This window comes from Myotis lucifugus, unplaced genomic scaffold (genome assembly GCF_000147115.1).
Source record: "Myotis lucifugus unplaced genomic scaffold, Myoluc2.0 scaffold_49, whole genome shotgun sequence".
Lineage (NCBI taxonomy): Eukaryota > Metazoa > Chordata > Mammalia > Chiroptera > Vespertilionidae > Myotis > Myotis lucifugus.
In genome coordinates, this window is record NW_005871097.1 from 4,432,108 (window position 1) to 4,449,533 (window position 17,426).

General features: G+C 39.2%; 1 protein-coding gene across 2 annotated transcripts in view; it reads left to right on the forward strand.

Annotated features, from left to right (window-relative positions):
- PIR (pirin) overlaps positions 1–17,426 on the forward strand; it is a 74,688-nt gene that overhangs the window by 222 nt on the left and 57,040 nt on the right. The window contains exons 1-3 of one of the 2 annotated variants that reach the window (XM_014455721.2): positions 254–685; positions 1,273–1,412; positions 7,021–7,113. In XM_014455721.2, coding sequence (XP_014311207.1) covers positions 1,317–1,412; positions 7,021–7,113 — 189 coding nt within the window. In that variant the 5' untranslated portion in view covers positions 254–685; positions 1,273–1,316. Of the gene's footprint in view, positions 1–253; positions 686–1,272; positions 1,413–7,020; positions 7,114–17,426 lie in introns of those variants that run through there. The other variant, XM_006088580.3, reaches the window with a different exon arrangement.

Genomic DNA, 17,426 nt, shown 5'->3' on the forward strand with positions numbered 1-17,426 from the left:
CCCGGGGGGGGGGGGGGGCGGATGCAGGGCAACAGGGATCAGCACCCAGCCCATCCTGCTTCTGATGCCTAGGGAAGTCTCAGAGGGAGATGACTAGAGATGCTGTGTAGTCCTTTGCAATTTGGTGAAAATGGTAGCCAGCTTTTCTTTCTGAATTCTAGGAGCCTGGAAGGACCCAGAAATAGTCTAGATGGAGTCAAAATACTTTTGAATTGCTTGTAGGTGATTACTGTTCGTTCTGTACAGCTTTGAAGCTTGAGAACTTCTGTTTCTCACAGTCCAGCACCCAATAAATATTGATTACCTGCTCCTCTTAGTGAGCCTTGACTGACAGGGGAAAGCATTGCCAGGTAGAGTGCTTAGAGCACTGACTGCACTCGTTTGAGATAGGCAGTCTTATCACTCCTATTTTACAGATGGAAAAACTGAGGAAGGAGAGAATTAGCAGTTGGCCTTAGGCCACACAGATGATACATGGGGAAGTTGGGATGCAAACCCAGGCTGTCTGGCTCCAGGGTTTATGCTCGTAAAACATCAGTTGGTTTGAGTGGGAATCTTTGAAGGAATGGATGATATTTCTCTTGAAGAAGAGCTTTAGGGATTGAAGTTACTATCTGCAAGCATTTGAAGAGGAAAAGGGACTTGTTCTGTGCTCGGTCCTGAAATCCTGGATGCATTGCCAAAGGTACCTCCTCTAGGAATTTCCTGTGCTCTTGAAGACTTCATGAGAAAGCCCAAAGATTTCTTGCCAGAAATGTTGGTCCTGGACTTCAGGGATAGATGGGTCTTTGAATTTGATGATGGCCCTCAAAGATCCCTTTCACTGCCACTATCTTCAGCATCTAGAGAGTCACAGACCTCTTGTTTTTTTTCTCTCTGTGTTCCTGAGTCACCATGCAAAGATCTCTCAGCCTGGGGGGGGGTGGGGGGGCGGGGAAGGAGAGAAAAGGGGAGAGCAGTCTGAGAAATTTCAGTGAGGTAAAGCAGATAATACTAGTATTGCTAAACCTTATAGAAGATGGCTGTAGGATCACATGAGATAACAGTAGTAAATAATTAGTAGCTGGGAACCAAGTAAGTATTCAAACACATTCGTTCACCATCATGACTGCTGTTTAAATCACCTAACCCACATCTCGTACATAGTAAACAATCAATAAAGTAGTATTTTGGGCATGATTGATTTTCATATCCTTTATTTTGTAGTCCTTAGCTATGACTTAGGACTTAGTGACTACTTTTTTTTGTTCCCCCCTGCCTTTTGCCCTCCAGCCTCTACAGTTCAGCATCAGAACAGTTCCTTTTTAGACTGCAACATGGTGTCCTCCAAGAAAGTCACCCTCTCAGTGCTCAGCCAGGAGCAGTCAGAAGGGGTTGGAGCAAGGGTCCGCAGAAGCATCGGCAGACCCGAGGTATGTTGGTTTGGTGGCTGTTTTGTGCTTTTTTGAGGAAGGGACTGGTAGGACACGGAGGGCAAACTTGGGAATAGCGGGCCCAAAACCAACATGAGCTGCTTTGTGTGGGGCCATAGGAGTCAAGTGTAGATCTGGCATTTGTGGTCCCCTACGGACTAACTCCAACCAAAAGGGGATTTCTGTATTGTGGATATAGAGGTCCTGAGCAGAAGGTGCAGCTGAGCTTCATGAAATGTCTCTGCCTCTCTCTGCACACCCACATCCCATCAGCCTCAGCATGTGTATTAGCAGACATGCCCGCTGTATGCCCTCAACTTTACATGCCTACAAGTAAAAGTGCAAGGGGCTAACTCTGAGTCTCAATTCCAAATTCCTAAGAGAGAGAACCTGATTGGCTTGGCTTGGGTCAGGTCTATGCCCTTGGCCAGTCAGCCATTGCCAGGGATTTGGGTTCATAGGGAGACTTCTGGGACCCAACACTGTGGTCCTTTTGTGGTGGTGGAGGTAAGTAGGGGCTATCAGAGAAGGCAGCTATAGATTATGTAGATGTTTTTCAACATTAGAGAGCTCTTTCTTTTGAAAATTATGGGAAACATGGGACTTGTGGAAAAGAAAATCTTATAGCCCATTAAATGATGGCTATAACCCAGGGAGTACTGTGCCCAGCACCCTACCAGATTAAAAAAAAAGAAACCAAAAAGTTTTTTGAGGTATTAGTTTCAGGTGCAACATAATGATACAATATTTGTATATATAGTGAAATGATCACCACAATAAGTCTAGATAACATCTGTCACCATACATAGTTACAAATTTTTTTTCTTATGATGAGGACTTTTAAGATATCTTTTAGCAAATTTTAAATATGCAATACAATATATTATCTATAGTCACCATACTGTATATTACATCCCATGTAGAGCAATGGATTCATTTTGAAATGTTTGTCCCTCTTAAAATCTGCTCTGATATTCTCATACTCTTTCTATCATTAGCTTTCTTTTTAACTATGAATATCTTTTGAGGTCCATCAGCATTGTTTTCCAAAAGATAGATGCAAACAGGATCATCCTAAGGGATTACTAAATGCACAATGGATGTTGGGAGATGCAGGTGGATGTGGTGTCATATTCTATTAGGCCACATCACCAATAGAACAGTTGTAAAGAATTTGGACACCTATCAGTAAACCCATTATTATTTGTTGAGGGTAGCTAATACTTTAATTACTCCATCTGTCAGGAACACATCTGCTGAGGGTTTCTACATTGTTTTTGACTTGTGAACCCCTTTTGGTGGTTTGGTGAAACCTATCAATTCCTTCTCAGAATATTGTTTTTTAAATGCATAAAATACATAGGATTACAAAGGAAAACTTTATGGTTAGCAAAATATTATAAAACACATTTGTAATCTAATAGTCTTACATTAAACAGCAAGACTTGGTGGCAGTTCTAACTACCTAATTTCAAAGTTGTTAAAAGCATGAAAAATAGTTCAGTATACCTGCAACAACTGTCATATGAAATGAAAATAGCTTTGATTTGTATTGGTGACAAAGTCACAGGTACTAGTATTTTACTATGGTTCTTTTACTACATTCATAATTGAAGCAAATGTCAAAATTTCAGACTGGAGATGGATGATGGTGACTGTTGCACACCAATGACAGTGTGCTTAATGCCACTGAACTAATACTTAAAAATGGTTAAAATGGTAACATTTATGTTATGTATATTTTACTACAAAAAAAGAAGAAGAAAATTTCAGTTAGAGGTTAGTGAAAATAAGGATATACTCTTTTTCCTCAGCCAAGTTCACAGCCACCCTGAATTCTACCCCAGTTAAGAGTCCCTGGCTCACAACCTATGCTTTAAAGACCCAAACATCTTACCTAATAATAGACAAACATGTAAATTGACCATACCTTCACTATGCTAACCAGCCAATCAGGAGAGTATGCAAATTAACCTAATAGATGGCGGTTAATTTGCATACATAGGCTCCAAGTGGTGGAGCAAAGCCTGACAGCCTCGGGGCCAGCGGAGCAGCGAAAGCCTCATGGCCGCGGGGCCGGCGGAGCAGCGAAAGCTTCACAGCCGCGGGGCCAGCTCCGGCTGGAGCTCGGCCAGAGCCAAGGCCTAGGTGCTGGGTGCTGGAGGAAAACCGGTGCCAGCAGCCAGGGGAAAGGAAGGCCTAATGCACGAATCTCTTTGTGCAACAGGCCTCTAATCTATCTATATAAAAGCCTAAGCGACCATCACAACAGAACAGACGACCGAACAGGCTGTGTGGGGTGACCAGGCTGGCAGGGGGGTTAGTGAGGGGCGATCAAATGACTGAGCAGCAGGCTGCGTGGGGCGACCAGGCCAGCAGGGGGGGGGCAGTGAGGGGTGACCAAACCACTGAATAGCAGGCTGCATGGGGCGACCAGGCCAGCAGGGGGGGTTGTTGGGGGCAACCAGGCTGGCAGGGGGCAGTTGAGGGTGATCAGACTGGCAGGCAGAGGCAGTTAGGGGTGATCAGGCCGGCAGGGGGCAGTTAGGGGCGACCAGGCCAGCAGGCAGAGGCAGTTAGGGGTGATCAGGCTAGCAGGAGGGTCAGTTAGGGGCAATCAGGCAGGCAGGCAGGTGAGCGGTTAGGAGCCAGCAGTCCAGGATTGTGAGAGGGATGTCCGACTGCCGGCAGTTGGACATCCCCCGAGTGGTCCTGGATTGGAAGAGGGTGCAGGCTGGGCTGAGGGGACCCACCCCACCCCCTGTGCACAAATTCCGTGCACCGGGCCTCTAGTTTTACATATAATCATATATCTTACCTCATGGTGATTATATAAAATGTACATTTGTATGTCAACAATAAAATAAAATAAAATAAAATAAAACCAAAAAATCTTTCAGTAGATTGTTGAATTTGTGTGCATATGTACAATATATGTTACATATATACACCTGTGTGATATACATACACATGTGGTGTGCACCAATAGATAGTGAAAAGAAGAGTCAAAACCAGAGACAGAGTCAAAGAAAGCATTTGATACTTTCAGGTCTAACAATATGACAGAGTAGATACCTTGAAATAAACAAACAAACAAACAAATAAATAAAATTAATTAAGTAGCAAAACAAGCCAGACAAAGAAAAATACCATATGATTTCACTTATATGTGGAATCTAAAGAGCAATATAAATGAACAAACAAAACAAAAACGGACTCATGGTTGCCAGAGGAGAGAGGGTTGAGGGCTGGGTTAAAAAGGTGAAGGGATTGACAAGTACAGATTGGTAGTTACAGAATAGTTTTGAGATGTAAAGTACAGCATAGGGAATATAGGGGAATATACTATAACTGTGTATAGTCCCAGATGGGTACTGGAAATATCAGGGAGAGCATAATCCCATTACAGCAGTAATTTTCAACAGTGTGCGGAAATATTTAAAACATGCAATGCCTGACTAGTCAGGAGCACTGACTTCTTGTCCCTGAAATTGTCAAATTTAAAGATGATAACCTCCAACACAACAGTAGCCATCAGGTGTGAATGAATCACAGTTATACCTATTTTTGTCAGATCAGCAAAAAATATATTTTTGGTGTGCTACAGAAGTTTAGTAATTACTTTATGTGTGCCATGAGATGAAAAAGGTTGAAAATTGCTGTATTACAAGGAGGGAGGAAATATTCCAATTAACACCCATTAGCAAATAACTTTTCCCCCTCATTTTAAAATCTTTATGCTTTCTATTCCTTTTTCTTCTTTTTGCAAGCTAGCACCTCTACAACAGAGCTGAGTCGAAATGATGGTAATAGACATCCTTATCTTGTCCCTGGTTTTACAGATTGTTTTTTAAAGTTTCACCAGTAACCAGGTGGTTCAATGCAGGTTTTCTGTAGATCTCTTCATAAGGTTGAGGAATTTTCCTGAGTCCCATATGGAGAGTTTAAGTTCCCCCCTCCTTAACTTTGGACTTGCCATGTCATATGCTTTGACTAATAGGATGTGTTAATGTGATTGTACACCATTGACTTGGCTCATTTTTGCTCTTGACCTTGGCTATCAGAAAAGCATCTTCTTGATAGTGACCACTGTTAACGCTTGGGACCCAGAATGAGAAGACATGCAGAGGCCAGCTAAGCTTAGCAACCTGCTACAGCTTTAATGCAAGTGAAAAATTTGTTTGTAAGCTTCTGGGCAAAAGTTTATTGATAAATACACCGATTCTGTGAATGTTTGCAAAGAAAACCCAAAGAAACTACAGATAAATTGTTAAAATTAATAAGAGCATAGAAATGTTCAAAATTGCCTTTCTATCCACATTTCTTATCCCCAGAAGCAAACTGTTCAAAAATATAATTTAAAAATACTATTTATAATACCTTTAAAAATGATATTATCTAGAAAAAAATTATGCAAAATCTTTGTGGAGAAAATAACAAATCCTATTAAAAGACATTTTCGAAGACCTAAATAACTGGAGATAACACAATATTATGTAAATGTGCATTTTTCCCAAATTGGTTCTTAGATTCAGAGCAACTCCAATCTGTTTCTACCTCTCATTTGAGCTTGATATTTATCTCCAGTTGTCTTCTAGCTTTTGCACAATATACTGGACATTAAATATTTAAAGTTCCATTTATACAGATAACATTTATGTATATATCACAAACTCAATATGAACTAAAATGAAGTCACCATGGCTGCTTTTACTATATTCCTTGTGTTTCTGGATGGCCTTGCCATCCTCCCAGGCACCATAGCTTGAAGTTTGGAAATTGTCTAATGCTCTTTCTTCTTCCCATTCTTCATCACCACTGCCATTGCCTTAGGCCTGGCATTTGTCCTTGCCTGGACTATTGAAGTGACTTTCTAAATACTCTTTGTCTCCTTCCTCTTCCTTTTCTAAACAACCTTCCACGTGTGCTAGAGTGATCTTTCTAAATCTGATTATCTCAACCTCTGATTATAATCCATCTTCTTAAAGATAAAACCCAAACTTCTTTAAGGTTTGACCTCTCTCCTCAGCTGATCTCTCATCATAATTCTATGTGCATCCTTTGCCCCAATAGAGTCATTTTCTTGTAGTTCTTCAAGCTTGCCAAGCTATGTCTTTGCTCTTTTTCTTGGAATAGTCTTCCTTCTCCCCCTTCTACTGAACTGCTACATATACTTCAAGACCCAGTTTAAGTGACATCTTCCCTGATCTTGCCCCACTCATGTGTAATAAAGTGTCTTCCTCCAGAGCATTTATCAACACAGTGCAATCAGTGACTTTCTAGTCTGTTCCCCCATGAGATTATGAATCTGTTTAGGATACAGACTGTATCAGTTTCTGCTGGACTATTTAGATCTTAGATGATGAAGAAATGTTTGTTCACACTTCTCATAAAATGTCAATTCTAACTTAATCAGTGAATCATTGTGTGTGTGTGTGTGTGTGTGTGTGTGTGTGTATTTCTTTTCTGAAAGCAATTTTCATTTCAATAAGTTGCTCATTGGCTATGTGGTTTTCATTGAGTTCTGCTAGATCGGTTCATGAATGTAGTCCCTAGTAGTGTGGCTTAAAAGGCATGCCTAATTTGCTGAATTTTATTTTTATTTCAGTTAAAAAATCTGGATCCATTTTTGCTGTTTGATGAATTTAAAGGTGGTAGACCAGGTGGATTTCCTGATCACCCACATCGAGGTTTTGAAACAGTAAGTAAAATAATTTAACTGCAAAAGTGTGTATTTTAAAACTTGCCTCTTTTTAAATTTACTAATCATTTTTAATGATAAATTCAACTTTTGAAGCAATGAATATTGGCAAAAATTAATTTATAAGTTCCTGGCTATTGACTGGCTATTAGAGAATTGTAATATCTATTTTACATGACATATACTCAAATGGGTATATTTACTGATTTTTAATATTCTTTGCATTTATACCACTGGAGACATTCCTATTCAAGCAATTAATTAAGAGCAAGAATTGACTTCTTAAATATTTATATAATTAAAATTTATTGGAGGTAGAAGAAAAACTTTAAGATATGATTAAAATAATTTTATATTTAAAACTTGTTTCTCTTCAAGAATATTCAGAAATAACCTCATGTAATATAATAGTTTAAACCCAAAAGACAGTCTAAGATCATTCTGATTACTTAAACTCAGTTCTAAGTTTATATAATCAAGGTGGTTAAAATAGAACATAGCCTAAAAATGAGAATTTTAAGGACATACATATACATTTACAAAGTTAACTGTAAAATTTATAGAGATTCTGCTGCAAATTTGTTTTCAATTTTAGATATAGAAATAGAAATGTGTAATATAATATTGTGGCACTTTCAAAGATTCCTGTTCTCCACATATACATATATTCTGGAAAAATACCAGGATAGTTACAAAGTTTAGCCATCTGCTCCTTGAGAAAAACCAGTAATTTTGGGAACATACCAGGGCTTGTTAAAGATTTAGTGTGTTTGTCAAGCCAATTATTAAATGAGTAAATATTTATTGAAAGCTGGTGGCAAGCAGGCATTGGTGTTGAGCCATCTTTTGCATACTAGTGTGTGTGTTTGTATGTTGGGTAGTGTGGGGAGAACACAGAGAGAGGGAGGCTAGCAAAGAATGAGGCCTGACCATTGATTGCCTCCAGTATGCAGTCTAGTTAAGGAGGCAAAAGATGGACAGGTAAACAGTTCACCATTATAGGGATGAAGCAAGAAGCTTCTGGAAATATGTAGCATGAATGATCAAAGTAGTCAGGTCTCCCTTCATCATTTAGCCATTTGCTTTCCAGTTTTATTTTTCATTCCTTTCACCTACCCTATACTCTTGCTGGATTCTGAGCCAGTTGCAAATCATATGTCCCCACTGTGCTCTTCTGCTACTGGTATGAAGACATTCTCACCACTCCATCCTATAGCTCCAGTTACCATTTTGCTAATCTTTCATGGACTTTTCAAATATTATTTTCTCCATCAGGTTTTCCAGACAATCCCAAGTAGATGCACTTTCTCCTTCATTTGGTCTCCTTAGCATTATATTTTTTCCCGGGCTCATGCACGTTAGAATATTAGGTCTCTATGGTGACCCCAATCATATCCTGTCTGTCTTGAATTGGAGGCAGCAATTGAAGAACTGCCTTAATTGCCACCTCCCTTGGCCATGCCCAAGAGGACTGTAAATTGCTTCAGCTGAGATAATCCCACACATCTCCATGTTTTCCAGTTGGATATACTCCATAACTACTGGCTAAATTTAACTGAATAATAAAAAGAGATGGGTTTTCCTTAAGACAATGAATATATAAAAGGACAAAATACATTGCTCTCCTCTCCGTTATGAAAAGGGGGACTGCTGTAATTTGTAAGGTATTCAACTTTAAACTACTCAAGGAGTTTAGCTGTAGAATATTGGTATTTGATTTTTTCTTTTGAGTAAGAATCTTCCTTAAAAATATATTCATAACTGTAGTCGATCCTCATTATTTTGAGGATTCTGTATTTATGAATCATCTTCTTGCTAAATTTATTTGTAATCCCAAAATCAATACTTTTGATTCATGGATGTGCACAGACAGGCCCAAGGTGCATGTTCCCAGCTGAGGATGAACAAGGTGATGCTCTGCTTCCTGTTTCAGCTCTCATACTGTAAACGTGTCCTCCTTGAGGCCTATTTAATGTCACATTTTTTACATGTTAGTGCTTTTTGTTATTGGTGGTGAATTCACTGTTTAAAATGGCCTTCAACTGAAGTACTGTCTGGTGTCCCTAAGTGCAAAAGGCTGTGAGGTGCCTTATAGAGAAAATACGTGTGTTACATAACCTTCTATCAGGCATGAGTTATAGTGCTGTTGGCTATGAGTTCAATATTAATTAATCAACAATATATGTTAAATAAAGTGTCTTTAAATGGAAACAAATATAAAACAAGGTTATGTGTTGGTCAGTTAATGAAAATGTGGCCAGAAGCTTGCAGGATCACATTCCTGTGTTTCTCTAGAAACAGTGGCTCAGTGTTTGCTAATTCAGTGATCATGGCACCTTTAATAGAATATTACTACTAAGAGTAACTAGAATCAACTGTATCAGTTTCCCCCAGGAGTGTAGATAAGCCAAGGACTCATCTCTGTCTTAATATAAACTTTAAAAGTATGCAATTTAAAACCAGTTCCACTTGTAGGCTGGTATTGCCTCCTTTGTCTTCAGCAAGGGAGCATCCCTGAAAGGAGTTACATATGTTGTGTCTTTCCACAATGCCAGGTTTATTAGGGGAGACTGCCCCAATAAGCCAATAGGGTCACACACAGGTTACACCTGGAGAGGGGGAGCTTATGCGATAGAAGCGAGAGAGAAAGTGTCCAGAGCAAAGTCCCAATCACTGGCCATGTCTGCAGGTAGGGAGGTGGGCAGGGGTCTTAAGCCAGGTGGCTACAGTGGCAGCACACACCCGGTGGTGTGAAGTCCGGCAGGGCTCTGACCATGACCCATGGTATGGCCAAGCTCAAGCATTGGGTGGTGGGAGCTCTGAGTTCTCATTGCCCATATGGGTGGAGGTCCCATTCATATTGGTGTCCCTATGGAGTCCGTATCCAAGAGTCCAGACTTGTGGTTTTGGGCATTCTAGGCCCTCCATAAGGGCATTCCCATTACACCCCATTACCTGTCTTTTGTTTGTTTGTTAATCCTCACCTAAGGATATTTTTCCATTGATTTTTTTTTAGAGAGGGAGAGGGAAAGACAGAGAGAAACATTGATGTGAGAGAGACACATCGATTGGTTGCCTCCTGCATGCACCCTGACCAGGGCTGGGGAACCTGCAACCAAGGTACATGCCCTTGACCAGAATTGAACCCGGGACCCTTCAGTCCGCAGGCTGACGCTCTATCCACTGAGCCAAACCAGCTAGGGCCCATTACCTCAGTCTTGGCACAGCACTTGACATAACTAACAGTCATGGCTCACTGAATGCATATTGAATTGTCAGAGGGGTCCAGCAAGTCTGTTCTGCTCTTGCTCTATACATCCCTGGAGCATTTTCAACAGGTTTGCTATAAATTTTGAAAATGCTATTAGTACAAAGAACAAAGTTAGAATTACTTCTTAAGTTATCTTTCCATCCAGAAGTAGGTATTGTTATTGTTTTGATGTGTTTTCTTCTAGTACTTTCTTCTGGTATCATGCTGTATATGTTTTGTGTCTTTTTTAAACTTAACATTATACTCTTAGCATTTTCCCAATATTCTTCAAAAAGCTAATCTTTACTGGATTTATTAAACATCTGCTGTGAAGGTTGTATCAGTTGACATGACTGCAATGATGTATGAGGGTACCTGTTTTCCCTCAGTATCACCAACACAATATATTTACCCAACTTCTCTTTATCTTTGATGTTTTGACAAGTGAAAAATAATGCCTCATGATAGTTTTAATTTGTATTTCTTTTATCTGAGTGAAGTGATTAACTTTTCATTTTTAAGCATTTGTTTACCATACATATTTATATCCTTGCCCTATTTTTTTCTGTTGGTTTGCTGGCATTATTATTTTATAGAAGCTCTTTTTATAGTAAGGAAATCAGGCCCTTTTCAGTGATAGGATTTTCAATAGTGTTAGGAGGGATTAGGCTTGTTTTGCATACCCTAAAGAAACATTGATGTGAGAGAGACACATCGATTGGTTGCCTCCTGAATGCACCCTGACCAGGGCTGGGGAACCTGCAACCAAGGTATCCAACCTTTGGATACAAAGCATAGAATCAAACCAAAAGAAGGACGAACTTTATAGCAATTCATTATGCGGAGGTAGAACAGCCTCCCTGAGTTGAAGTTTGTATTTCTGGGAAATACAAACATGCACTGAATGTTAACATAATGGGTGTGTTACCAGATTCAGTGTTCCTTAAAATGGTTGTGTACTACATGAGTCAGTGCTGTGCTGGAATGAAAAAATATTAGAGCTCAGAAGAATTTTTAAAATAAGAATGAAATTATGCTGTACTAACACATGAATATAAAATATAAATAAATATACATATTTTGAGTGCATGCTCATTTTTAAAACTAATAATGATATACAATCAAAGAAATGTGGAGAATATTATTCTACAAAATTCTTATTACCTCAATGTGATGGGTATACCTGGTCTCACCTGGAACCTCAGGCTCCTCCTGAGATGTACTAAATCAGAATCTGCATTTTAAGAACATCCTCAAGTGATTGATGTGCACATTAACATTTGAGAAGTGCTCCTCTAGATGACTTTGCAATTAGAGATATTGTAATTCTATGAGATAAGAGAACCTGATTTTACTGAGTTAATGTTAATAATTTTTTAAAAAAACTTAGCTCTTTGGTTTGGCTAGCTGTATATTTTCTGTTAAAGACTTGCCTGAAAATTGAGGAGGGAGAAATGTCCTAGAGGAGGTACAGCTGGTGGTCACAAAGACAAAGGGGAAAATTTGTTCAGTATTTCCTGCCAGGAGTTTAGATTCTGGGGAGCATTGTTTTCCAGAGGCCTGAGTGGTAAAGGGTGGAATAATTTTGCAGTGACCTATTTCTGGTCAGGCCTGATATCTACCCCTCCCCTCCCCCGATTTGTTTAGAGCAGTGATTCTCAACCTTCTGGCCCTTTAAACACAGTTCCTCATGTTGTGACCCAACCATAAAATTATTTTCGTTGCTACTTCATAACTGTAATGTTGCTACTGTTATGAATCATAATGTAAATATTTGATATGCAGGATGGTCTTAGGCGACCCCTGTGAAAGGGTCGTTCGACCGCCAAAGGGGTCGTGACCCACAGGTTGAGAACCGCTGGTTTAGAGCAATTGTAAATGATCAGAAACAAAGAAAGATCTGAAAATTGGGCAACATTCTTCTCTTTTTAATCCATGCCCTGATAAGGTTTAGTTTAGCTTGAAAAACCATCAAAGTTCACACTCTGTTGATGAGAAGAAATGCATTTTATGCCTTTTAACATCTTCCTTCAAATTACAGCCTCATGACTTTACAGATTTTAGCACTGAACATCCAGTGTCCCTTGGATCCCCTCAGTCCTGGGGAAACCAAGATGGTTGGTCACTCCTGCCTAGTTAAATTTAAGAACTGTCAGGACTAAACTGTCATGCCTGCTTCTCAGGGACATTTTAGGATGTTTTTGTCCATTATGTTCTTAGTTGAGCTTAGACATGTTTTAAAAGTTCTTCACTACAAGCCTCAGCAGGTTCGTTGATCAGGAGAACAAACCTTCCTTGTTTCCAAGGGCGTGCCCGCTAGAATGGCCACACTAGCATTCACTGGTTGGCAGCCAGCAGTTTGCAGGCAATGCCTGAACAATATCCTGAAGAGGAAGGAAAGGTCCTGGTGATTCACAGGAAAGCTCACACTGGATTCAAATCTCCTGTCTCCCATACAGCCTGCTTTTTCTAGCTTGCTGTACACTTTCAAAACTTATCATACCATTATGGAATCAAGGCTGTGGGCAGGAAGCTTTATTAAATTAAAATCTATTTTGGGGGGAGGGAAGGGAAAATACTCTAGGAAACTAGGAGAGAAGGATACTTTCCCAACATTATAAAGACTATTGTTCAATGAACATCCTATGTCATATCTAACACTGAGATATTAGATATAACCCTGTTAATTTGAGAAAAAAAAGACAAGAATATCGACCAGCACCATTATGATTTAATATGGTTCTGGGAGCTTTGAAGCTGTTAATAAGAGTTATAGCTATTGGAAAAGAAGAGGGAAAATATTAATTTGTAGGTAATATGCTAAAAAAAGAAAACCCCACAGTGGTTGCCTCCAACTTTGGGTGGCGATATGACTGGAGGAGGACCAAGGGCACAGGACTTGTCCTGAAGTTATAGTTACAATGCCAGCATGTGGATTTTAGCTTATATGTTTATTTGGCATGATTGAGAGGTGAAGCTAACAGATTATAGGAAGGAAGCTAAAGCCACCCTTACCTCCAAGACATCCCTTGGCACCACTGTGCTAAGAATATCAACCAAAACCTGGATATAAATCATGCAAAAATCACCCATTTTCCTGAATAAAAGCAATGACCAGATATAATGGGAACATCCCATTCACAATGGCAATAAGATCACTATACAATCCCAGGGGGGAAATTATTCCCTTTAACCCAGTAATCCTACTTTCAGGAATCTAATATCCTGGAAAAAATTTCATCATAAGAATAAAAGCTTATTATACGAATATTTATTCCAGTGCAATTTTACAAAGTAGAAAAGGAACAAAGTAATTATCCAAAATAATAGGGGAATTAGTATATATCTATCATCTCTATCTCTACCTCTATCTCTGTCTCTATCTCTACCTCTATCTCTGTCTCTATCTAACTGTATCTGTATCTGTATCTCTATTTCTATCTATCTATCTATCTATCTATCTATCTATCTGGAAATTATCTGTAAGGAAATTATTATCTATCTGGAAGATGGAATATTATGTAGGGTTATTTATAAAAAAATATTGTAAATAATTTTCATTACTCATGGACTGTTTAAATCAAGATTTCTCAACCTTGGCACTTTCAACATTCTGAGTGGATAATTCTTTGTTGTGAGAGTCTGTCCTAGGATGTTCAGCAGCATCCCCGGCCTCAGTGGTTTTCAACCTTCCTAATGCCTCGACCCTTTAATACAGTTCCTCATGTTGTGGTGACCCCCCAACCATAAAATTATTTTCGTTGCTACTTCATAACTGTAATGTTGCTGCTGTTATGAATTGTAATGTAAATATTTCATATGAAGGATGTATTTTCATTGTTCGCGACCCACAGGTTGAGAACCGCTGCTACACTAGATGCCAGAAGCACCTGCTACCTCTAGTTGCGACAATCATGAATGTCTCCAGACATTGCCAGATGTCTGTTGCAGGGCAGGGGGCGACCAAATTGCCCTAGTTGAGAACTAATGGTTTAATAAATGTGTCCATACAAGGGTATACTGCAAGCCATTAGGAAAAATTGCACAGCAATCAGGAAAAACTTCATAGTTTGCTATGTCCTAATATAGAACCAATCTCCATGATAGTTGGAAAGTGACAAAGGCAAGGTACAGAATTGGCAGTGTAGGATTTGTTTAAGCAGCAAATATAAAGGTATGAAAAGACTATACCTTTATTCTCTTAAAATTGTTTATTATCAATTCTATTGTTGGGAAAACAGACTAATTTAGTGAATGATTACTTCCACAGACTACATTGATGCAAAGAAAATAAAATTACAAAATTCATGTCTTGATGCCAAAAGAAGATAATGCTTAGAGAAAAAACAAACACATTATGACAGATACAAATATATATTCACAAAACTCTTAAAAAATTAGTTTTAAGTATATTCATATGATTGTGCAAGTATCACCTGATTCCAGAACATTTTCATCTCCCCCCAAAAAAGATCCCATACCCATTAGCAATAACTCCTCATTTCCACTTCCCCCAGCTTCTGCCAACCACACTTTCTGTGTCTATGGATTTGCCTATTCTGAACATTTCATAGAAAAGGAATCATACCATATGTAGTCTCTCATGTCTGCCTTCTTTCACTGAGCATAATGTTTTCAAGGTTCATCCATGTTGTAGTTTATATTAGTACTTCATTTCTTTTTTATGACTGAATAATATTCCATTATATGAGCGTACCACGTTTTATTTATCCAGTCATCTATTGATGGACACTTGGGTTATTTTCACTGATGCCTTTATTCTTGGATATGCCTAAGTTTTCTCTGAAAGTATACCCAAGAAACTGGTAATGCACCTTCCAGGAAAGGTTACTGGGTGATGAGAAAGAGTTAATTTTCACTCTCTCTTTTTCTTTTTGTATCTTTAGAGTTTCGACCTATGCCTATTGGTTATTTAAAATACTAATATTTTCAAAATGCCCTCTTCTTATGCCATATTTGAAGAAAAAAAAGTGTTCTTGTGCCCTAACTGGCTTGGCTTAGTGGATAGAGCATTGGCCTGTGGATTGAAGTGTCCCAGGTTTGATTCTAGTCAAGGGCATGTACCTTAGTTGCGGGCACATCCCTAGTAGGGAGTGTGCAGGAGGCAGCTCATCAATGTTTCTCTTTCATTGATGTTTCTAACTCTCTATCCCTCTCCCTTCCTCTCTCTAAAAAATCAATAAAATATATATATTTTTAAAAAGTGTTCTCGTGAAGCTCCTGATGCTCACCTGCTCTCCAGGAACTCTTGCTGAGGCTTTCGACTTGGGTCTCCTTCCTCCACATAAAATCAGCCCAGTTTACATCCTATTCCAGTCAACCAGATAAGCTAATAGTATGTGGCAATGTGTAATGGGGAGGATGACCTAGGGGCAGCTTCCTCTAAGAAATATTTGAGGACTATGAGAGGTTCCCATGAAACGTAAAAGAGTGCTTCAATTTATAATCACAGCTTTCTCCTCTTCCACGTGTACCCTGGCTGAACGGAAATTAAAATTGTGTGTGTGTGTGTGTGTGTGTGTGTGTACATGCACACACATGCACTTACGTGCATGTGTGAGTTAGTCCTGGGGGTAGAGGACTTCTACTTTGCAAGAAAGTTAGAAGAAGATTAAGAAGGAATAAGAGATGTCCAGTTGAAGAAGTTTCATGTTCTAAGGGGGAAGCTAGCACTTCTAACAGAAAGGTCGGGGAGGGATTCAGGAAAATTTTAGCCATTTAGTAAAATCTGAAGGAATAAGTTAGATGTGATTCACTGGATAGTGGGGGTAAAGATGGAGGGCATAGTATGGGGATAGACTAAATGGTGAGTAGTTTATTTGGATTTAAAAATTGGATGTGTGTGTGTGGGGGGGGGGGGGGGATCTAAGGCTGTAGGTTGAGCCATTACTGGGGACAGCCTTGAAAGCATAACTCATTCTTTATTTATAAGTGGATGGCCAAAATTCTATATCCTGAAACTCCCAAATTAATCCAATCATGTTAAATTGGAACTATCTTTAGTCTAAAAGTTCAGCTTTTAGACTGTCTTATGTCAGTGGTTCTCAACTGGAGGTGATTTTGCCCATAAGTGGTAATTTCTGGAGATATTTCCGGTCATACCAACTGGGGGATGCTGCTGCCATCTAGTGAGTAGAAGCCGGGAATGCTGCTGAACATCCTACAGTGAACAGACAGTTCCCACAGCAAAGAATTAAGCCCTGGTCTGTCAATGAGGAAATAGCAGTTTCACTGAAATATTCTTTCAAAGTAGTTCACATAAATTCTTAACAAATTTCCCCATTTCCCCCCACCTGATTAATGATTACAAACAGAAACTATTTATATCTGAGAGACTGCATTCTTAGAGTTAAGTAGACAAATTGGAGGCACAATGTAATAAAGACTATCAACCAGTTACTAAATATTCTTTGATGTCAGCAAATTTAAAATGATTCTTTTTAAGTGAGACTAAAAATAAGTCCACAATAAATTAACATAGATCATTACACGATAAAAAAGCTCCTTGCAGATATTCAACACTTTTAGCAAAGCTCCTTTGGAGTTATCCATCAATCTACTTAAAATGAAATGCCTGACCTTATAGGATTAAACCCATATGACATTTGCCATGCAATAACATTAGCTTCCAGTTCATGAGAAGCTACACATGCTTTCAGTATAGTACCTCTGCGCTTCACCAGCAATCCTGAAATGTAGGAATTGTTAGCCCCCTATTTTACAGATGAAGAAACAGAGGCTCAGAGAAGTGCTGACTTGTCAAGCTCACACAACTCATACAGGGCAGGCTTGGGCTGGCCCATCTGATCCCGGACCCATGCCTCAACACTCTCCCATGCTCCTACTCCCTCTGGAACAATGTTGATTTCTCTACATCTGATATTGTCTCAATACATTGACACATTAGTATTACAAATTAGATTCTACAGGTGATACAGATCCCCAAACTAAACACCTCATACTCTTGCCGTTACTCACTTACTATGGGACTCAATGCTTTCAAGGTTCATGGTTGAGGGCTCCAAATTTTCCTGCCTGTCAG